At 39.2% G+C, this 24464-nt stretch overlaps 1 protein-coding gene across 20 annotated transcripts in view; it reads left to right on the forward strand.

Moving 5' to 3' along the window:
- The window catches only part of FOXP1 (forkhead box P1), an 869046-nt gene that overhangs the window by 795018 nt on the left and 49564 nt on the right, over nucleotides 1–24464 (forward strand). For all 20 annotated transcript variants that reach the window (XM_061618617.1, XM_061618616.1, XM_061618615.1 and 17 more), the window contains 2 exons: nucleotides 3566–3653; nucleotides 21509–21592. In XM_061618617.1, the coding sequence (XP_061474601.1) occupies nucleotides 3566–3653; nucleotides 21509–21592 (172 nt within the window). The remainder of the gene's footprint in view (nucleotides 1–3565; nucleotides 3654–21508; nucleotides 21593–24464) is intronic.

The following is a 24464-nucleotide window of genomic DNA, read 5'->3' on the forward strand; positions in this document are numbered from 1 at the left end:
GGACCGCCGCCATAAAGCGGATCGCATTGACTAACATTGTCTAAAATGGCGCCCGACACCTGAAAAATGCTGTAATAATAATAATAAATTTTATTTTTGTGTCGCCTATCTGGCTGAGTTACCGGACACTCTAGGTGACGTACAGTGGTATAAAATACAATGTACATATCAAAAACAACATAATCAATCTAAAACCAAGCTTCAGTAATAAACCATAAAACTAATCCAAAAAAGTGGAACAAGCGCCGTAGGAGCGTGGCCTTTCTGCAGTTGACAACCACTGTGTCAGTGGAATGCTGCAAAGCGGAGCGCCTCAAAGTGGGGCCCTACTGTACCTGAAAAACAAACTTGTCCATACTACATGTTTAGGGAAGGGCAGAGAGAAAATAAATACTTTAGGGTGTGTTAACTCCTCCTTGAGAGTCCCTCCTTCTAATCTTGCTCCTGACCTTTAGATTTTCCATCCTGTTGGACGATCCAGGGAAAACACTTTAACTGGCTGCTATATAAAGAACTAACTAAGCAATTAGAAACAAATTGTGGGAAGGACTTGGATTTTTTTTACTGGTTTCCTGGATTAATTTTTCTGTCCAGAAACCTTGAAAAGGCTTTATGCTGAGCTGCACATATTGGGAAAATCAGAAATTAAGTCTGAGTTACAGCCTAGCTAGCCAAGCAGCTAACTATAATGTGCACAGCATTGTTTCTTATCTTCTAATGCTGTTTTCATCCTTTGCTGTCTACTCAAGAAAAAGAAGGAAAAAATAGCCATTATGATTGTGAGTGTAATGAGTGCTTTAAAAGAGTAAAGGGCAATTTAGGGTAGATATTTTTTTCAGATCACTTTAAGTTCACTCTTCATCCTGTAGCAATAAGCACCTAAACCTGTTCCATTCATTATAATAACTGAAGAATAAACACTTGCTTCTTACTTACTTACCCTTACAAAGAAACAAGCTTCTTTATTGCTGGCTAGGTAGAGAACACAACTGAAACTGAAAAGCTGAGCAAAAGAAAGTCCAAGAAGTGGAGTCTAATCTAGCCCATAATACAAAGTCCTAACATTTAACTCTTCAGGGGTCATGTTACTACACAGGCCTTTCTTTCAGGATCACTTAAGTAGTTATAGGGTGATTGTGATCCTGAAAAATCCATCCTTTGTCAGGGAAAGCCTTGTGTGAGCCGACTTTTGGGGACTCTTCCAGGTTAGGCTTTTGTTTTGCATTCACCTCACTTTATTCACTGAATTTTTCAGAGGGTCCTATTCTTAAATTGCTCCTGTTCTTTGAACAAGCTATCACACTTTAAATGGAAGCTGTCATTGTCTGTAATGTTACAAATTGAAAAGACAATTTCCCCCCAAAATGTGGGGGGAGCACAGTTCTATGGGCAGTGACCCCATTCCCCCACCCACAGGGCTGCATGCAACTTAACAGGAGTAATTGCAGGACTACCACAGTCCATAGAGTGGTATTTAAATGGTATTCACTAGGACTTCTCCTTGTTCTTCCACTTTTGTGCTAATGTACTGCACCTGAAGTGCAAATAACCGCTAAGTGTTTATTCAGTAGGATGCTGCAGCCAAGCTATGGCTCTCTGAAGAGCAGCATGATGCCTATATTTGTTGCATTCTCAAACTTTACCTTTTTGGTATACAGATGAACACAACTTTTCACCTATATGAATCTTATCATATATTAGGTTTATATGAACTTATTTCTTTATTTGATTTGTTAATTACATTCAAACAGAATGTACCCAAGATTTTAGGGATAATTCTGATAATACTGATTCCTAACTAGATACTGTCTCAAATAACCATTTAATATTTGAGGTGAAGTAGTAATACACCTGTCTCCAGCAGCACTTAAGCTTGTCCTTTCAAGTAGTAGTAATTCTGAACTGTGTATATTTAAATTACCATGGGAAGGCAGATTACTATTGCATCTGGGTAGTTTCACAGAATCATAGAGTTGGAAAGGACTTTGAGTGTCATCTAGTCCAACCCCTGCTCAGTGAAGGATCTGCAATGCAGGATACAATTACAGCATCCTTGACAGGAAGTTTTTGCTTATATACCTTCAGCAAAGGAGAGTCCAGCACCTTCCAAGGCAGTCTGTACCATACTGTCCCCAATTCTTATTGCTAGGAAGTTTCTCTTAATGATTAGCCAAATTCTGCTTCCTTTTTTGCTGTTTTACAGCAGTTATATTCCATTCAGATGACTGGTTGTTACTACAGTGCACGACAGTGGATACTGCTATAGTTTATGCAAAGACCACATTGAATATATTTGGATCTCAGGAAATACAGTTGTTCTGATGGTCAGTGAAACCCAATTCTAGTGTTGTGCAGAGATTGTTCCAAGCTATGATTTGTTGGATGTAAACCTGCACGCTTTTGAATAGGTTCCTTTTTAGGTGAATAATTTAAAATATACTGTTAAAAAAACTGTCCTGTGTAAGTTGCCTAATAGTCTGCAATTCTTTGTGTGTGACTGATGTTCTACTAAGCACACAACTGTTTAAATCATTATGACTTACCAATAATGTGGTTAAGATCGAATTATAAGACTGACTTTTTATATGGGTGTCATTCGTTGGGCAAAGTGAATGATGTGTAAGAGCAGTGTTATAGACTTAATTAAAGCCACGAGTTTCCATTGGTTAAGAAAAGGAAGGTATGAAATGCAAGCAGGGGGAGAGAGAACAAGGCACTGATAAAAAGGGAACTGGTTCAGATAATACAAAGTAGTGTGTACTCTTCAGGGTGCTAATGCCGTTTACTTCAATCACGTTTGCTCAGAGAAACACTTAGGAGAACTGGCTATGACCATCCATATTCTTCCAGGAGGTGGGGGGGATGAGCTCAAAGCTGTGGAAGTTGTATTTAATGTTGTGTGCCTTCTGCACTTTTGTTTTTTGAGCTACTTTAAATGGGTGGTCCAAATAAATGCCAAATCAGCATATATGAGATTTTGACATGTGCACAATTTCTGTTAATGCCAAAAAACCACATTCCAGTACAATGTTCATATTTGAGATGCAAAACACTATTTACTGGCTGAATTTAAAAAAATCTCTCATGATGGAGGATTTCAAAACAGGTATTCTAGCCTTTTTCTAATTAGCACCTACTTTTCTTGTGATTCCTTCTGCCTTAATTTTGTGTTCTCCATTTTTGTACAATCATATTTGTTTTCTGCCATGTGAATATTTTCAGTTGATGATGATGATCTGCCAAATGTACTTATTTATCTTGCATCATTTTGCTACATATATGTAAAAATATGCCTAGCTTCGTTTCTTAATTTTATTTGAATTTATTCTGAGCGGGCTGGGAGACCTCTTCAGCAGAGTTTTGTCTTGGATGTGAAATATCCATTTATTGGAAATAAAATGACCCACGTTAAAAAGTACTGTTTAAAGCAGGAGAGAAGTTTTTTTTTAATTAATTCAGATTTTCTGGATAACATTTGGGCTGCTTTACTCATCCTGTTACTTACTTATTTCTTTCCCTTTTTGTTTATCCATTTCACTTAATGATTTTCTTTGTGTTGTTACAGACATCTCAACAGTGAGCATGCGCTGGATGATAGAAGTACAGCCCAATGTAGAGTACAAATGCAGGTTGTACAACAGTTAGAGCTGCAGGTAAAGATAATATTTTATATACATATTTCCTCAGTATTAATTGAGTCCAGTGAAATGAATTTTGAGTTGCCCAGTTGTAATTTGAAGAAGAGCTTCCATAATGCACTTAGAATAATTTTTAAAAGTTGTTGCAGTTATTACAGCTTGACTTCCTATTTATTGGTATGCAAGTTGAAAAGAAATTGAACGCTTCAGTGCACTACACTACCGGCAATTATATGTAAACATTTAATCTATTTTACACTGAATATATGTTTTTGTTGGGGGATGTATATGTTTTATTCTATTTTATATAATTGGTTAAATCACATAAGTGGCCAATGTTGGTTTTTAAACTTTGCTCAAGATTGGGCTGGAGGTCATCTTACTCATTGGCCTAGAAAGTAGTTTCTTTACATTTTATTATATATATAATTTACAATACTTTTTAAAAATGTTTTTAATGCTGTTTTGTTAATGCATTTTAAGATCTGTTTTTATGATGTTTTAAAGTGTTTTAGTGCTTTGTTTGCCGCCCTGGGCTCCTGCTGGGAGGAAGGGCGGGATACGAATTAAATAAATACTGATGTGTGTGTGTGTGTGTGTGATTTCTCTATAAACTTTGAAAATAATTTGTATCTACATATAATCATTTTCTACGGAGTAAAATTAGAGCTTTTAAAGATGTCCAGCTGCAGTTTGATTATGGCCCTTTATGAGTGCATTTAAAAATGCTTTGAAGCCCTTGTCTGTCTATGCCTTACTGTTCTTGGTGGATTGACTTTCTTTGTGTGTAAGAGTAGGGAAAAGATTAGCCAAAGAGAGTAGGGAAAAGGTTAGCCAAAGAAGACAAATTAAAAACAATGTTGTACATTCTATAGTTACGATTCCTCAGGAAAAAAACCACCCTATTTTGTATGCAAGATGGTAATGTAGAGATATATAGAAAGCCGTGGGCTAAGTGCAGAAGATAATTACATTTGGAATTTTACTGAGTTAGTCATTTACAGCTTCAAATAGTTATAGAGAAAAATCAGCAAAAACACACTTAAAACTTTTTGTTGTTACTTTTTCCTGATAACTATGACTTACATTTTTTAAAAAACCTTTTTATCTTCTTATCTCACAAATTGGACTTTTTTATCCAGATATTCTCCTAAAGTTTACTTTCTGAAAAACCATGGTCATGAGGTCAGAGGAAGGCAGTGGTAAACCCCCTCTGAATACCGCTTACCATGAAAACCGTATTTATAGGGTCGCCATAAGTCGGAATTGACTTGAGGGCAATCCATCATCATCATGGTCATGACACCCTCTTTTTAGTGTTAACAATATTTTAATACAACTTCTGTGAGAAAATCAAACACAGCCAGAATGATAAACTTCACCAAGACCTATCTCATGAAAAATGTTACGTAGTTAAGAACAGGTTAAGAATTCTGCTGAAAATACATTTAGAATTTTGTTGGTAAGACCAGGAGAGGTCATCCATCAAGAAAATGTTTGCCCATGGTACAACTTGAACGAGGTGAATTTGCCTTTGTTTTTTTTTAAAAAAAAGGTTTTTTTCTTTAAAAGAACCCTAAATATAAACATTTCAGTAATAGAATTTGAAGTTTTGTAAGAAAAGGCTACATAGTCGAAAGCACTCAGCCAGGAGTGCTTTTGGTAGACGGCTCCATGTCTCAGGGAGTTTTCAGATATTTTCCACCCAGGAAAGTAACTGGGCACCTTTTAGGATTAGGCCATAGGCTCAGTCAGACCTCTCACTGTTTCTAGAAATGAGCAAGTACAGAATTTCTGGTTCAGTTATTGACTGCTGTCAGAGGACACAAAAAGGAATCTATGAGCTTATAGTTCACTTCTTGCTCCTGATCTTCCCCTGGTTTTCATCTCCAGGAGAAATAGCTGGACTTTAGATAAGGGCTTAGATGCCACACTGGATCGGTTGCTGCTATTAATCCACTACTCTGTTGCTAGTTATCCTCATTAATTTTCAAGTGGCAATATAATATAGAGCTCCATCTATGAAGGCTGGTATAGTGATATTTACTAGGGATGGGGGACAAATTTCCTTCGCACTTCAATGTCATCCTCCCTGATTTGCACTTTGCTTCAAAATTCACACTTCTCCAAATTTTTTACTTCAGTTCTCTAACCAAAAATATGTACAAATATATGTGTATTTGGGGAAGGTATGCATAGAAATACCATATGTATGTAGTGAAAATGCATTGCAAAAATGTGTATATTAGGACAAATTATAACTATTATATTGATAATGAATTTTCATGGGGACTTCTTTTAAAATGCAAACTAATACAGAAATGTGGTGAACTGACTTAAGACTAGAAAAATGATAAATTCAAAGAAATGGAAATTGTCATATGGGGGTCTGTCCCTAGCTATTACCATTTTAGTTCTGTCACCTCACTTTTTTGATGCTAGAAGTGGAGGTCTGGCAAAAATCAGTGAATGGCTAGTAAGCTTTTCTATCTAATCTCTGCCAAAGTATTTGTTTTTCCAAAGGGTGAGGAGGGGAGGAGATAGACAAGGAGCCAGATCTTCTCATTTGACTTTAGTCAAAATTTCACTCTGGAACTCAGCGTTTTGATACTGAGGGTATTCTGTAAGTTGCTCAGTGAGTTAGTATCATACCATAACCTGTCCCATTCCATTCCATACCTCCACCCAAATCTTGGGACCACTTCATGCTCAGTAGCATAAGGTTCCACAAGGTTCTTTCTTGATGGTCACTAGTTCTCTCATAGCTGCCCTCCCCAGTCCTAACCTTCTTCTGATTTCTTGACTATTGTCTCCCTTTTGGTTAATGACTGTGCTAATCTTTGACAAGTTCAATGTCCATAAATCTTCTGTTGTCATTACTTTAGTCTTCTTGATGTTCAGCTGTAGTCCTGCTTTTATGTTTTCCTCTTTAACTTTCATCAGCATTTGTTTCAAATCATTACTGGTTTCTGCTAGTAGTATGGTATTCCATGTTCCTATTGTGTGCATCGTACAACTCCAGACTCTCCTTTCACATCTGTGCGCATCAGCCTCTGGGCTTTCTTTCAGCTTTGACCCAGCTGCGTCATTAGTCACAGCGCTACTCATACTTGTCCTTTGTTCTTCCCCAGTAGCTCGATGAGTGCCTTCTCACCTGGGGGGTCTCATCTTCCAGCACTATCTTGTGTCGCATTTTGGATACTCTGTTCATAGGGTTTTCGTGGTAAGAGGTATTCAGAGGTGGTTTACCATTGCCTTCCTCTGAGTTTGGATGCATCTTAGTCTGGTGTCTCAGCTTTGACCATTCCACCTTGGGTGCCCCTGCTAGGAGTCTAGTCTTTTGGTCTAGACTCTTGACAGCATTGCTCTCAGCTTCTTCAACACTCTCAAACCCCCTCACCACGTTAAGGTGTGCATCCTAAAGGGGGAACAATGAGAGTAATATTTTGTAAATTGTGTTTTCACACTTCCTTCCATACTGAAAGCTGTATCTATACCAAAGATTTAGTTGTGTTTAGTTTACATTAAACTTCTGTTTACATTTTTTTTTGCATTTGCCCTAGGCACCAAAGGAAATTTACAGTTTTAAATTATTATTATTATTACTATTATTATTACTACTATTATTATTATTATTATTTAAAAAATAAATGATATAAAATGTAATGTCTGCCCTTTGTGGTGGGGGGAAAGGAACAGTCCAAATGGAGCTGCCCCTGATGATGTCATTGCCTCCTCCCTCCCTCTCTTCTTCCTACAGGGCAGATGATGTCTATTGCCCGGGGGGGCAGTAAGACTGGTCCATTGGCCCTGTGGGGGGGAGGGAACAGTCTGATTGCAGCAGGCCCTGATGTCATCTTTGCCTGCCTGTCTCACTTACCGTACACTGACAAATGTCATCAGTTATTTGAAAAGCAGGTGATTAATCAGTTAAATATTAGTTAATTAGTTGACAGCACTAGCATGCTTCTCTTGGGGCAGCACATTTGAAATATTGGTGTGGTGGCCACTTATCTGATGTCCAGCTATTCAGTTATCCAGAAAATTCTCTTTCATACAGTGTTTTCCAAAGGCTTCTGTATAGAACCTCACATTAATGAGATAATTTGCTTCTGACAGGTGTTTCCTTGTGGAAAGTGTTTGTGTATCCTTGGCATAGCTGTCACACAGTTTTGAGCTTCAGAGTGAATGGTTTCCCACAGTTTAAAAATCATAATGTGGCAAATGATCCTAAAATAAATTTAAAGAAAAAATAAATTAACTGAAAGAAATCCAAGATTAAAATAAATAAAATTGTGACTGTAGATAAATGATTACCCAAAAACATTTCCATCATTACCACCTTATGTGAACAGATATATGCGCTATTAATTCAGGGATGGGGAACTTATAGCCCTTCAAATGTTGTTGGATTACAGCACCCATTATCTCTGACCATTGGTCATGCTGGTTGGGGCTGATGGGATTAATTTACAGCAAGTGTTGGCCATAGTCTGTAGTATATTTGATTTAACTGCTCTCAAGTCAGTCCTCTGACTCCTGAAATGGTGTCTGCTTGCATTGTCTGCAAAAAGGGAGAGCAAATGGAGAATTGATTGGCACCTATGAACTCTCCAAGAAATGCAAGTAAAAAATAAATGTCATGTAAAAATATTGTACTTCCTTGCCATGAACACCAAGTCCCCCACATGCACTTTTGGAGTACTACCTCTATGCAGCAGTTTCGATACACGACTGAAAGATGTATTTAAACAGTAGTTTATGATTAATCCTTGGTAGTTACTCAAACAAAAATACAGATTAAAATCCCCATGTGCTATATTTTGCTTTTTCACTGATAGATCAGAGCCCCTAAAAGTTAAGAGCTCTCAATTCCTAGAGGGGAGCCATATTAGTCTGTGCAACAACAATAACATAACATCTTGTAGCCCTTGAAAGACTAATGGTTTTTAAGATGGCACAATTTTTTGTAGAGTCCACTTCATCAGATGCATGAAAGTCACTGCTGTGTTGAAATTTCTTGTGGTGAGAATGATGATACTACAACCTTTTTGGACTTTGCACAGGAAGATAGGAAACTACCTTACACCAAATCTGACTATTTCATGGTCAGACTATTCCTTTATCTAGCCCAGTGTTGTCTACTCTGACTGGCAGCAGCTCTTCGGGGTCTCTGGAATAAATCTTTCTATCACCTGCTACCTGATGTTTTTAACTGGAAATTCCAGGAGTTAAATTATCTGCACGTAAGGCATATGCTCCTCCAGTGAACTCAGTTCTTGATCATTCCTTCCAAAGTCTCATTTATGTTCAATGTGAGGATCTTCATCTTTTTCAGCACAAGCTGAAGACTTTTTTATTCATTATTTATTTTAAACAACTTTTAAATTGTGTTTTAAATCTGCACTGTACACTATGCCGTCTCTGCAAGGAAGTTTTTTTGGGGTTGCACTCTTTCATTGTTTATTGTTGATTTTAATTATTACACATTGTAATAATGATAAAGAATATATTATAAAGAGTAGTTTAGTACTGGGGGTGTGCCATCATTCCTCTGACAAAACTGTTCAGGATTATCTTGAGATGGAGAATGAAATCGAGGAGGTATCCAAAAGAGGAAATGCTATAGAAATAGGGGAGTTCAGTTACCCTTAAATAGACTGTGTACATTAGGGTTGCCAGGTGTCCGGTTTTTGCTTGGAGACTCTGGATTTTTGGGGTGCTCTCTGGGTGAGTCACCTTAATCTCCAGACTCTCAGCTTTCATTTAAAAAAAATAAGTTTCTAGATGGCCGGGTTCCCGAGATATACCCCAAAACGTCAGCTCCCCCCCCCCGCAACTTTGGTTAAATAAGCTCATGGCTGCCTGCTCTAATCCAGCCCTTTCAGGTTTGTAGCCAATAAGTGAAGTCAGGGTTGTGATTGACAAGGCAGCAATGAGCCGTTTGCAAGTCAGAAAACATGTTTTTTCCTGCTTTTCTGAAAATCTGATCAATTGAGTTAAGTATATAGCTTTCAGTCTTTTTCTGTCTTGTATGCAGGAGTCAAACCAGTTTATATTTTCCTGGGCTGTTGAAGAGGGCAGCGTTTTGAAAACCTTCCCAATATGAAGCTTTAATCCAGTACTTGCAATTCTGGGAGTAATGCTGCAATGCTGATTCCCACATACCCAGAGTAAACCCCATTGAATTCAATAGGACTTACTTTTAAGTAGACATAGTTAAAATTGTGCTGTAAACTGATGGGACGTTTGAGTGAACATAGCAAAGAATTGTGTTTGTATTGATTATCTGCCCCCCGAATCATATTTTTAAAGCAATTAGGCAAGGGCTTACATAGGTTTCTTGTTGTTGTTATGTGCCTTCAAGTCGCTTAAGACTTATTTATTTATATACCACCCCATAGCCAAAGCTCTCAGGGCGGTTTATGGCGACCCTATGAATCAGCTACCTCCAATAGCATCTGTCGTGAACCACCCTATTCAGACCTTGTAAGTTCACGTCTGTGGCTTCCTTTATGAAATCAATCCATCTCTTGTTTGGCCTTCCTCTTTTTCTATTCCTGTTTTTCCCAGCATTATTGTCTTTTCTAGTGAATCATGTCTTCTCATGATGTGTGCAAAGTATGATAACCTCAGTTTCATCATTTTAGCTTCTAGTGATAGTTCTGGTTTAATTTGTTCTAACACCCAATTATTTATCTTTTTCGCAGTCCATGGTATCCGCAAAGCTCTCCTCCAACATCACATTTCAAATGAGTTGATTTTTCTCTTATCCGCTCTCGTCACTGTCCAACTTTCACATCCATACACAGATATCAGGATCCTGAATGATCCTGACTTTAGTGTTCAGTGATACATCTTTGCATTTGAGGACCTTTTCTAGTTCTCTTATAGCTGCCCTCCTGAGTCCTAGCCTTCTTCTGACTTCTTGACTATTGTCTCCATTTTGGTTAATGACTGTGCCAAGATACTGATAATCCTTGACAAATTCAATGTCCTCATTGTCAACCTTAAAGTTACATACATCTTCTGTTGTCATTACTTTAGTCTTCTTGATGTTCAGCTGTAGTCCTGCTTTTGTGGTTTCCTCTTTAACTTTCATCAGCATTCGTTTCAAATCATTATTGATTTCTGCTAGTAGTATGGTATTGTCTGCATATCTTAAATTATTGATATTTTCCCTCCAATTTTCAGACCTCCTTCATCTTGGTCCAATCCCACTTTCCATCTGATATATACAGTGTATAGATTAAACAAACAGGGTGATAAAATGCACCCGTCTCACACCCTTTCCGATGGGGAACCAATCGGTTTCTCCATATTCTGTCCTTACAGTAGCCTGTTGTCCAGAGTATAGGTTGTGCATCAGGAGAATCAGATGCTGTGGCACCCCCATTTCATTTAAAGCATTCCATACTTACATAGGTATCACTGCTTTTACTTGGTAGGAAATGAATACAGATTTTTTTTTAATGTTCTGCAGTGACCAGCTGGTTTTGACAATAAGCTATTGTATGGGGTGTATGTATTTTACATCTCCTCTCTCTCTCTCTCTCTCTGTGTGTGTGTGGGGGTGGTGGTGGTGGTGGTGGTGTCGCAGACTGGAAACCATGGCAGCTCACAATAAGAAATAAATCCCTTTAAAATCCAATAACCATAAAAACAAGTATAAACAGTTGTAAAACAGCTTAAAGTGGCATGATTCTGAATGTTGGGTGTGAATGAAGTTTCTTATCACTTGAGGTTGCAGTTCTGTGCACGCTTCCCTGTTTGAGTAAGCCCCACTGAATACATTGGGACTTGCTTCTGAGTAAACAAACGTAGGATTACGCTATAAATATCTTTACAGGTTGTGTAAATAATAAACATATTTGATTGTCATGCTTATATAAATATTTCTTCATACTGTGTCCCAATAAGTATCTGATTTCACACTACGGTTGTACAGTATTACTTCCTCTACATTTTCAGTGTGCCCTTCTTCTTTGAGGTCTTCCTGGCTCCCCTCTGTTGTTTTCATCCTGAGAGGCAGATTAAGCTGAGAGATGGCATGCAGCCCATGGTCACCCAATAAATTTTATAGCTCATTTCCATTTAAAAAAAATAATGAAAACAATTTACATGCAGGCAAAGTTAATTAAGTAGATTCACAAAATATGTTTAAAGCACATCCAACTTGCATTTAAAGCACATGACTTCCCCTAAAGAATCCTGGGAATTGTAGTTTCCCCTTCACAGTTATAGTTCCCACCACCCTTAACAAGCTACAGTTCCCATGATTCTGTGGTGTGATTCATGTGCTTCAAATATATGTTGAATGTGCTTTAAATGAATGGTGTGGATCTGCACTAGGTTTGATATGCATTAATTAGTGAATTGGAAAGAACAATTCTAAAAGATATTTTTTTAAAACAGGGAAAGGGTTCTAGCTCAGTGATAGGGCATATGCTTTGCATGCAAAGGTCCAAAATTCAATTTCTGGAAAAGACTATTGCCTGGAATTCTGGAGAGCCAATAGTAGTCCATGTCATCAGTACTTAGCTAGATGGCACCAAATGGCCTGAGTCAGTGTAAGGCAGATTCCTTTGTTCCTAAAAATGGAAGGAGACGCAAAGGCCACAGTGACTCCAAAATTTATTGATGTATTTTAATTACATTTATATACTGCTTTATTGTAAAAAAAATCTCAAAATAGTTTACAGAAAGAATTAAAACAATAAAATTATTGGCAAAAACAGATAAAGACATGTATTGAAAAATATTCAAAATAATAAAACCAACAATGAGTTAAAATAGATAAAAACATAATAGCTTCTACGTGCCTGGGTAGGCTTGCGTAAACAAAAATGTTTTAGCAGGTGCAAAAAGAGTACAATAAAGGGACCTGCTAATGTCAATAGGCAGGGACTTCCAAAACGTAGGTGCTGCCATACTAAAGGAATGATTGGTAAGGTATTACATTTAGGAAATCATTACTGTCTTTTGGTTTTCTTTTTCTATTTGCATTTCATTTACCTTTATCCTCACTCCCTTTCATCCATAGAAGCAACAACAGTGGTTTCATGCGCTCTGTTCAACCCCCTTAAACCCACTGATGATGCACCTTGTTGTTTGCATGACAGTTTGTTTCTTGCCCAATAGTGGTAAAAGAGAATTCACATACTGGGAAGTGTGGCTGCAATTGTTGTTCCCAAGCTGCTGCCTGTGAAGACCAAACCATGTGTGTTTTCTCTCTGTCAATTATTATTCACTGGAATTGGGTTGGCTGTCAGAGTGAGTTTATAGCAGCCCACAGGGGAGACAGAAAAGAGAAGGGAATCTTCTTACTCTTACTCATTTCCCAGACCTCTTTCTGGAGTGAAGGGTCAAATATGTAAAGAAATTTGGAGCAGCCATGTTAAAATGTAGGGGCAGGGCATTCCAGGCAGGGGGTTGTTAACCCTACTTGGGTATGGATATCTTTGCACAGGATTCCTGGTCAAGCTTTACCAACAACACAGTCCAAACCGTATCTGCTGAGAAGTAAGTCCTATTGAGTTCTATGGGGCTTAGTCTCTTAGTAAGTGTGTTTAAAATTGCAGCCTTTGGAGGCATCCATCTTTACTCCTGAGTGCTCCCATCTAACATATCTACAACACTAGTATCCTTTCTTTCTACAATGGCCTTCTGGTGACTGACCTGGCCTGAGGGCACTTAAAACCTTTTTGCCAGAAGCAAGTTGGCTAGATTAAATGTTCCCTACCCAGACTGCATCTTTAGGTAAGATTTCTATCTTAATTTCCAATCAGAGAAATATTTTTGTTTGAATTGTATGCACCCAGCAACTATGGTTGATGCTTAACATATCATGCTTAATGATATCATTCAGGCCCTCCTTGTGACATCACTCAGGCACACCTGTATGACATCACTAGGGCCCGGCCCCAAAATCTTAGGGTTTGGGATGCTTGTGACCTGGCAACCCTAGTGTACATGCATGTTCCAATCATGATAAAGAGATTAAATTTCTAGATACTGTAAATACCTGTGCCCTAGAACAGTTGGCCATGGAACTGACTAAAGGGGTGGTGACCCTGGACTTAATGTTAAGTGCCATCCAGGATTTGGTGCCAGATGTTGAAGCAATTGGGAACAGTGAACATAGGGCTATCATAATTAAAATATACATAAATGGACAATTGCTAAGAAAATTCAATACAGTCATACTTGACTTAAAAGAAGAAATTTCCCAAAAATGAGCAGATTGATAAAAAGAAATGGAAAGAGAAAATCAAGAGGGTCACATTGATAAAAAGAAATGGAAAGAGAAAATCAAGAAGATCACATCTTTCTTAAATGCTTAAACGGTTAAATAAAGCCACAATATTAGAAGCTCAGGTATGCTAGAATATATACCACAGATCAAGAAAGGTTCCACCAGGGCCAAGAGGGTGCCAGCATGGTCAACAAGCAGAATCAAGTAGGCTATTAGTGGCAAGAAGGATTCCTTCAAAATATTGAAGTCCAAACAAGAACAAAAAAGAACACAAACTTTGGCAAAAGAAAGGTAGGCAAGCAATAAGGATGCTAAAAAAGAATTTGAGGAGCTCATTGCTTAAAACCATGAAGACCACCAACAATAAATATCTTTAAATACATTAGTAGCAGCAGACTGTCTAGGGACACAGTTGGACACTTGGCTGGCAAGAGAGTCAAAGATATAATAGAGGATGATAAGGATATTGCCGAGAAGCTGAATGAATTCTTTGCATCTGCCTTCACAGCAGAAGATATAGGGTAGATCCCTGTTCCTGAACGAACATTTGCAGGGAGGGAGTCTGAGGAATTGAAGCAGATAGTGGAGATGAGAGACAGAGTTCTAGACTTTACTGACAAAATAAAAACTGACAATTCACTGGGTCCAGATTGTACCCACGAAGATTTCTTTAAAAAAAACTCAGTATGAAATTGATCTGTGAAATACATAACTTGATTCTAAGATCAACCTCCAGACCTGAGGACTGGATTATTGACTAACAAAACACCCGTTTTTTAAAAGGAATCCAAGGGAGATTCTGGTAGTGACAGTCCAGTTAGCTTAATGTCTGTTCTTGGAAAAATTGTGGAAAGCATTATTAAAGATAAAATTCACTAATAGGCAAAAAACCTTCCGGTTTAAGAATATGCCTATAGCCCACAGATGTTTCTGTCAAACTTTAAAAAGCAGGGAAATTGGGCAGCTATAGTGAATCCACCAGGGGAGCAGGAGACCTGACCTCCTCTCTGAGATATTGGACTGCCCTACAAATTTTTCAACGTGCCATCTTCAAACATGGAAAATTACATTTTTGTATGTTTGTTGGTGTTCTTCTTACTTTGCTTCTTTCCTGTGTTACTAATGTTTCTACAAAGTATCTAGTCTAGAAATTTTTATTTCCCTCATTATTTATCTTAGAAACCTGTGTCAAATTTATTTTTATTCATTTCAAAGCCTTTTTATTGGTCAGTGTCATATGATGGTGAAGACAGCCTTTTGTGTTTCAAATTGGAGGTTATGTTCTGTTTCTATTTTGGGTGTATTAACAGTTGAATCTGAAACTGCAGTTTGATGTAAAATCAGACTGATTACAATATGTTGCTACTTCAGCAATGACTCTAGCTGTTGGAAAAAAGAGGATGCATGTTTTCAGCCTGTTTTGTTTAAACCACTTCATTTAAGACAAGGAGGCTGATATACCACAGTGGGGAGGAGAGCCTGGCTGGGAGTCTAGAGTCTGTGAGTTCAAATCCCTGCTTGTGTTTCCTGGGTGAGTGGCTCAGGGATTACTTGCCCTGCCACCTGTGTAACTGTGGGCAAGCTGCATAGTCCCAAGGAGCCCAGTTGCCTCCCCGCTGGCAGTTGCGGACAAGGAAGGGGCTGGCTTGTGCAGCTGTGGCAAGCTGAGCAGGCCAGCTGGGGAGGAATACTACTTACCATGAAAAACCTATTCATAGGGTTGCCATAAGTCGGGATTGACTTGAAGACAGCCCATCTCCATTTGTTTTAAGGCAAGGTGGGCACAGTCAATTAAAAACATAGAGCACACCTAGAATTTTGCTAGAATATATTTCACCTCCTACTGTTTTATCTTGTGCAAATTGAGACACTCCTGAGGTCCACTGGAGGCTATTCTGCAGAATAGTCAGTGCCGTTATTCCACAATTATTTTTGCAGGTTTTTTTAGTGTAAATTTTTCAGTGTTGCTCCACATATTCACATAAATAGAAACAAAAGAAAATGATTTCCTGTAGGAAACTTCACAAAAATTGCAAAGTAAATCAGACATATTTAAAGTGACCATCTGAACTATATCAACTGTCTTAATAATGTTGCTTCCTCCCTGCTAAAACAAGATCAGCACAGCACATGTCTTCTTTCTATTATTTGAGCTGACTGCAGGTGTTGCCACAACTCACCATATGCTCAGAGGCACATTTTACCAAATTCTTCCAAGCTACACAGGAAGTGGATTGGACTGTGAAAGACCAACCCAAATGGTGTTTGCATTTTGACAAATTTGTAGGGCAGTCCAATATCTCAGAGAGGAGGTCAGGTCTCCTGCTCCCCTGATGCATTCACTATAGTTGCCCAATTTCCCTGCTTTTTAAGGTTTGATAGAAATATCTGTGGGCTATAGGTACGTTGTTAAACTGCAAGGTTTTTTGCCTATTAGTGAATTTCTCTGCTTTTTAGTCTGGGAGGTAAGAAATGGGATCCTGTGCAAGTTTGCTGAGAATGGATTGATCATTTGCATGCTTATTGAGTTCAGTGGGATTTACTCCCCTGCAATCATGCTTAGGACAGGTGAAACTGACCACAGAGGATGGGGAGGGGAGGAGGATGGAGGGGAGGAAATGCAGAGGGGAGGACTGGGATGGGAGCAGGCAGGAGGGGGAGGGGAGGAGAAGGACAGGTTTGATAATTTGCATGTTCATTGAATTCAGTGGGATTTACTCCTGTTCAATCATGCTTAGGATAGGTAAAACTGACCAGGGGGAGGGAGGAAGGGCTGGAGTGGGCAGGGGAGGAGGGAGAGGAGAGAGGAAGGAGGGGATAGGCAGGTCTGATTATTTGCATGCTTATTGAGTTCAAAGGGATTTATTCCTATGCAATCATGGTTAGGATAGGTAAAACTGACCATGGTGGAAGGGAAGGGGGAAGGAGTGGATTGGAGGGGGGCAAAGTTAGGGGGAGTGGAGGACAGTTTTGCTCATTTGCATACTTATCGAGTTCAATGGTATTTACTCCCGTGCAATCATGCTTTAGGTAAAACTGACCATGGGGAGGAGGAAGGGGAGAGGGAGGAGGTGGAAGGGGTAGGAGGGGATTGGAAGGGGATGGGGATGGAGGGGCAAAGGAAGGGGGAGGGGAGGGGCAAGAGGGGGATAGGTGGGAGGAGGAGGGAGGGTGGGTTTGATCATTTGCATACTTCTTGAGTTCCATGGGATTTATTTTTGTGCAATCATGTCTGAAAATGGAAATGGACTGTCTTCAAGTCAATACCGACTTATGGCAACCCTATGAATAGGGTTTTCATGGTAAACGGTATGCAGAAGTGGTTTTACCATTGCATTTCTCTGAAGTTGAGAGGCAGTGACTGTCCCAAGGTCACCTGGGGAGGTGGGGCAGGGGGAGGAGATTGGGTGGGTGGGCACTGGGGAGAGGGGAAGCCCCTTTCCTTTCCAAAAAGAAAACATTGTGAACAGTTCATTGCTTTTCAGCATTTTCCCCAACTTATTATTCTACAGCAGGCCTCCCACCCAAATTTAAACCAAAGTTGTCCCTGGCCACATCCACACCAGGCTTTTATCACTTTGGACAGTCATGGCTTCTCTCAAAGAATCCTGGGAAGTGTAGTTAGTGAAGGCTGCTGAGAGTTGCTAGGAGAAGCCCTGTTCCACACTCACAGGGCTTCAATCAGAGTGGCTGACTGTTAAACCACTCTGGCCTCTGGACCTCTGTCAGTGGAATAGGAGTCTCCTCTCAGCACCCTTCACAAACTACACTTCCCAGGATTCTTTGGGGGAAGCCATGACTGTCTCAAGTGAAATAAAAGTCTGGTGTGGGTGTGGCCCCTTGATTAGACAATCCAAGCAGCTGTGAGTCTGGCATTTAGAACACTGACAGTTGGTTCCTACTGAGCATGCCCAACACTATCATTCAGTTCAATCAGCCAGGCAATTTTTTTTTAACTTTTAAACTACAGAAGATGAAAGTCAGAGTATTGGTCAAGGTCAATATTAGGATTACAGGTACTCTGTGAACATGGCTGATTTTTAATGAATTTCAACAGATTATGAGAACTCTGACAGAAAGAAGTCCAAAAGGTGTCTGGGTTTTCTCTCTCTCTTTTTAGACTTTGAACTCTTTATTCTCTCTGACTGTTTTGTGTATTGCCATGAAAATTGAGAGGGTTGTTAAGCACTTGTTTCTGAGTTCAAGACTATGAGTTTTGTAAGGGTTTGTTTTGAAATGAGCTTATGGGAAGCATCAGAATGGCATGGGGGTATTTTCAATTTAACATTGTGGAATGTGAAAAATCCACACTGGCTATAGTATACAGCCACGCTTGTGGCTGTATAATAACCAAGCATATAGAAAAATGCCTTGCTGAAGCAGAACCAGCATGGCTTCTGCAAGAGTAAGTCCTGTCTCAGTAACCTATTGGAGTTCTTTGAGAGTGACAACATCTAGACTTGATTCAGTTGACATAGTGTACTTGGACTTTCAAAAAGCTTTCAACAAGGTATCTCACCAAAGACTCCTGTAAGCTTAGCAGCCATGGAGTAAGAGGAGAGATGCTTGTGTGGATGAGGAACTGGCTAGGAAACAGGAAGCAAAAGTAGGAAGAAATTGTCAGTTCTCCCAGTGGAGGATTGTAAAGTAGAGTTCTTGTAATCTGATCCAGCAAGAATCTTCTTATTTCTTAAAGATTTTTAATATTGTTTTGTTTCTAAGCCACACTGGGAATACTTATTGATGAACAGTAAATATATGTATCCAAAGGAAAGGGCTGTACCACAGTGCTAAGGCACATGCTTTGCTTGCAGAAGATCTCAGTTTCACTCCCTAGCATCTCCAGGTAGGGCTGAAAGGGACACCTGTCTTAAACCCTAGAGAGCTGCTGAAGAGAAAGTTAAAGGGTTGTATTCAACTAACTAGATGCTCTAGCAGAAGCCAGTGCAAGGATTACTGCATATGCAATGGGACTTCCTCACATCTCTTCTCCCTGCGCAGTCCCCGTGCACTCTACAAATCTGCTCTGGAGGGTCAAGAGAACCCCCAGAACAGCATGTAAGGGGAGGAGAGGTGGGATTGTTCTTCTGGCCATTCAGAAATTGGGTTGAATACAACCCAGTGCTTACCTAGATTGACCTATAGTCTGATTCAGTGGCTGCTTTCAACAAATAATGCTAAACCATGGTTTAGCTTTAGTTTAGTGCTATGTGCATGACAAGAAAGAAATTGGAATGAGGACTGACTTCTCATGCTTCCTTCTCCTGCCAGGGGCAGGACTTCAGCAGAGTTTAGTTTCAAATTTAATGAAATCTTGTTATTACATATCATAGGAACCAGCTATCATGCTATAACAAGTTAGTCTAACAGGCCAGCTTCACTAGCCATGGTTGGAAGTTGGCTTGTTTTAAAACTACTAAGAGTTTGTTTCAAGTCTGGGCTCCCAGCAGATTCGTCCCAGCTCATACCAATAGTGAGCATCACATGCAAATTGTTATAAATGGAGCATTGTAAGGCAGCTTCCTGTGTTCCCAAAGGGCTTATCTGTGTCCACAGGCTTCACAGCCCCATTGCTCATGCCAGCCATGGATGTGGCAGATGCAAATTGCTGTCCTGTTCTGAAGCGGGCACAGCATTTAGCCCTGACGACATCAAGAGAAAGCAGTGAGGCTGACTGGGAATCCAGATACACTTCACCCTGTCCACAAGGTTGGCAGATGTGTGGATTGTACCCTAAACTGTGTTCATAACTCTGATAAAGTTGAGGGCTCTTAATGTATTTATAGATTTCTTCTTCTTTTCTTCCTCCTCCTCCTCCTCCTCCTCGGAATTGATCCTTATATAGAAAAAGAAAGTGCATCAGACTTTATCCATTATAATGTAAAAAAAATGTGTGTCTTCCACTGTGATTATTTGCACATTCTGGGCAGCCACTGAACAATTGCTTGGTAACACTAATGTAATCATTGCAAAATACGCACATGCACAATATTGTATGCAAAGAATAATGTACAAGGAGGGAGAAGAATCTCTCCAAGGAACAATTCATACATGGATAGCTCTCAGAGATGGTCTTGTGGCTTACAGTTTAGCCACAAGTTACATGAATGAGTGAGTCAATGGGTGAATGTGCTTGCTAAGTACAGCTTCCTCAAAGCACATGGTTAATAAGCAAGTGCAGTATTTCCCCTACAATACCATTAGCAGCCACAACTTTCAGACCTTAAGGGCCTTTTATAGTGCTATGCTGATGACCGCTTACTCGCATCCATGGCCTAGCAAGCGCTTGCGACTTCTTCTGAATGATCTAACTGAGTAGCAGGCAGTTGCTAATGGAGTTAAGGGTTCACAATGGTTACACTTTTTGACCTGCAGAAAAACAGCCTAAATAATCCCCTCATTCTTCATTTTATGTTTCTCATGTTTCACCATTTTAGATTCCTTCCTTTGCTTTAAATATCTGATTATCTGTGTTTGGATTACTGTGTGCTCCTGAAATATATTTTGCATAATCCTATACCCACTTACCTAAAAGGAAACCCTATTGAAAACATTGCTACTTACTTCTGAGTAGACATGCATAGGGTATGTAAAAGGATTTCCTGCTGTTTTTATGGCTAAGGTTTTATTTGTTTCAGCTATTTTTTAAAAAGGGGAGGTAAAATAGAAATTGGTTTGAAATCTCTTCTAAAGCAGTATATAATTTTTACATAAGTAAATACACCTGTCCAAATGTTCATAACCTGCGTGGAAAGCTTGGAATACATGCAATCTAGCAGCCCTGACTGTGGCATAAGAGTTCTGGCATAACGGTTCTCTTAAGGGATCCTTGCTGTACTTGTATGTTTTGACATCTGTATGCCAGCAGAACTTCCTTACCAAACCATGCCAACTGTATTTCAAGTTGTGTTTTGTTTTGTATGAGCAGCATCTAGTCAACACTAAAAGACAGGATCCATCACAATACCCAACATGGAATGCATTCTGTTGGCCTCAGGCAAATGCAAATAAGAAAAAGGGAAGCTCCCTTTCATCTCCAAGGTTAAAGCTTTCTCCAGGTCCTGTTCTATGCAAGAACAAAAGTTTAGTGCACCTTCAATATTTTTTCCTAGAGCTGAGAATTTCATGTTAGTAGTGATTGCTTCATCTTCACAGAGATGCCCTGGGGGCAGAAGGATGTATTTTCTATGTTTATTTTAAATGTTAAACCAACAAATAGGTACTTCTGTACTCACCTAGTTTTTCTTTGTGTGTTGCCTCCTGGCCATGATTTGGGACAGGGTTGGTTAGTAAATACGATTCATTAATGTCTTTTAGCTGTCAGTGCAGCAACAAACTTACTGGTGCCAGCAGGTCTAGAGCTGCTTCATTCAAGAACTCATGCATTTTTTTTTGCAAAAAGCTGATACCCAGCACCAGGAGTTTTGTTTCACACACAGACACATACATACAGGGCCATATAATATTTCTAAGAAATTAATAGCATTTTTTAAATTTATTTTTTATTTTTTTGTTTATAAGCCTGTTATAATGCCAGGGTTTAAAAAAGAGAAAAAGTACAGTTCTGGATTCTGTTCCCAAAACTAACTTCTAATGTTTTTTCTTTCCTGTTCAGCTTGCAAAAGACAAAGAGCGCCTGCAAGCTATGATGACTCACCTACATGTAAAGTCCACTGAACCAAAAGCTACACCTCAGCCTGTAAGTATCAGTACAGACAGAACACACCTTCACAACAGTCCTTTTTTTCCACCTGAGACCATAAACAAGTACAGGATACTTGAATATAACCATCAAACTGAAGATATGAGTTTTTCCTTACCTACTAAGCTTGGAATAGTAACTATCAGGTAACATATTGTTATGGCTTTGGGGTTGAGATGGATAATTTCTATGAATCCCCTTCCAGCCTCTGATTTGGAGACTTGTGCCTGGGGATGAGAAACCCACTCTGCTGGTCAGATGAGTTTCTTTTGTTAATCTAATAGAGTGGCCAGGTGGGGTAATGGGTCTATCAGGTGCCCACCCGCTGGTGAATGGGCCAGGGAGATCCTTTTGTCATTGAAACTCTTCAGGAGAGCATCCCCCCCCCCATCCTGGGGCCGAGGAGAGGCTTGTGTTTTGAGTTGTGTCTGAGAAAGGCTGGGAACTGGAGGCAGGCAGAGAGACTGGCTCTCTGCACCATGGCTTTGGGGTGCCTCCTGTAACCCTAATGGAAAAGCTGGACATTGGACTGCTAATGCCTTGAACTCCTCCATCCTAAGCTCACGTTGGAATGTGTGTAAATAAATAAACCATATTTCATAAAGACACCACAGTCTCCACTGACCTTCTGCCCAAAGGAAACCAAACCCTTGGCAAGCGCAGGGATCCCTAGAAATCTCACCGCTCAGAGATTGGGGTGGTACGCAACAATATATACTGTTCTATATGTATTGCATTTGATTCTTTGATTTTGCAAAAACTAATATGCAATTTGTTTCTATTCTTTTGACTGCATTCTGTATCTATTTACCTAGGAGTAAGCCCAATTGGAGTTAATTCTGAATATGCATCTTTAAAGTTGCACTTTAATAATCTTACAAATATCTACTCAGAAATAAGTCCCATTAAGCACAACGGGAGCTCCCAGGAAATCTGTTTAGGACCGAAGCCTAATTCTTAACTAGCTTCTATTCTCCTAATTTACATAACTAAAATAAATTAAATAAATAAAGAACACTGCTGATATTAAATAAATCTTGTGATGGATCTGGTACAATGTACCACAACACTTGGTTAGCCATCTTCTGAAATGCCACCCTCACTTTTCAAAATTCATATTTTAAGAAGGTTATAATCACACACTCAATGATGAAGATGATCATAATTATATTTGCTGGGTTAATAATCTGACTCCTTTTTATTTCAGTCCCCATGAATCTCATATATATTGTTTTATTTATAGCGGGCAAAAAAGCCAAAAAATGGTAACTCAAAACTTCGCATTGCATTGCATATTGATTCAAGCTGCATATTGATTAAAGTTGACTATAGGTTGTCAACACTCAATTTTTGCACAACTCAAAGTAAAATCAAATAATGGTAGCATACCTTTAAATCTTACAAATCTTAAATCTCAAAGCAAATCACTACCTCAGTTGGGAATAATCACATTAAGCCATAAGGAATTTTAAAGCATTTTGAGGAAAGGAGTAATGCACCTTGTGTTTAAGAAGATGCTGTGTTTCCTTTTTGTCATTTTAGGATGTGGTACTCTGATTTTATAGATGAACTATTTTTTTTAAATGTAAGATCAAACATTTTAGTAGAATCCCTGATCCCTTTTATTCTCTTGATCCATCTCAGGGTTTTCTGGAGAGTAGATTCTTATGGAGTGATGCAAACAGGGTAATGGTTCTCTAAGTATAATGTGCAGATGAGATACACTTTCTCCTTATGTGCAGCCTTCCTGTGATTTCTCTTCATAGCAGTTTAATTCAGAGACTTTTTTGGGGATTCCCTGATTCTTAAAAAAAATAGAAGCACCAAACGATATTCATATGATAAACAGAAAACTGCTTGAAGAAGCTTAGTAGCAGGACTCCAACTCTCTTTGTTGAGAACCTTCTTTCTTAACCCTTGGAGCTCCTACTACTGTTGTCCACGCACTGGTAATCTCTAGGCTGGATTACTGTAATGCATTCTCTGTGGGGCTGCCTTTGAGGTTGGTCTGGAAGCTGCAGCTGGTGCAGGGTATCGCCAACATGTTATTCCACTGCTGAACAATTGCACTGGCTGCCCATTAGGTACCAGGCCAATTTCAAAGTTCTGGTTTTGGTGTACAAAGTCTTAACTTTGATCACTGTGCTCTGCAGGTGAGCGCCTCCTATCAGGAGGTCCATTCCACACAATATAGGAAGCGGCCCGTTAGTGTTGTGGCACCTACCCTTTGGAATTCCCTCCCCTTAAATATTAGACAGGCATCATCTCCGTTATCTTTTCGTTGCCTACTGAAAACCTTCCTCTTTCAACAAGCCTTTTAAGTAGAGATCTTATCCCAGTCTGCGTCTGTGCTGGAATTGCTTTTTAAAACATTTTTAAAGTTGTTTTTTTAAATATGTTCTTAAGATGTTTTGTTTTATTATGTTTTTAAATATGTTTTGTTTAATGTGTTTTAAAGTATTTTGTTTTTAAGGTTTTTAAAGTGCTTTAGTGTTTTTCTGGGAGGAAGGGTGGATATAAATTAAATAAATACTTAAATAATACTATAGCCCTGTTATCAGTTAGCTTATCCCCCTCCCCCGAACCCATACTCAACCTCTTCTCTCTTCTCTACAAGGTGGTAGCAGGGGCTCTGTAGGAACTGTGAGTCCAAGCAGAATGTACGCTCCCCCACTCTGACCCACCACCAAACCCATACTTCTTTCCCATACCAAATATGAGCCTTCAAACTAAAGTGATGTTTTTACGACTTAGAGGAAAGATACTATGGGGGCTCTTTTAATAGGCATGCATGCAAGCGTTGTCCCCTACCCCCAAACACATAATCTGTAGGAAGATAATTGCAAGTTAATGAGGAGTGGTCAGCCTG

This window comes from Rhineura floridana, chromosome 3 (genome assembly GCF_030035675.1).
Source record: "Rhineura floridana isolate rRhiFlo1 chromosome 3, rRhiFlo1.hap2, whole genome shotgun sequence".
Classification (NCBI taxonomy): domain Eukaryota; kingdom Metazoa; phylum Chordata; class Lepidosauria; order Squamata; family Rhineuridae; genus Rhineura; species Rhineura floridana.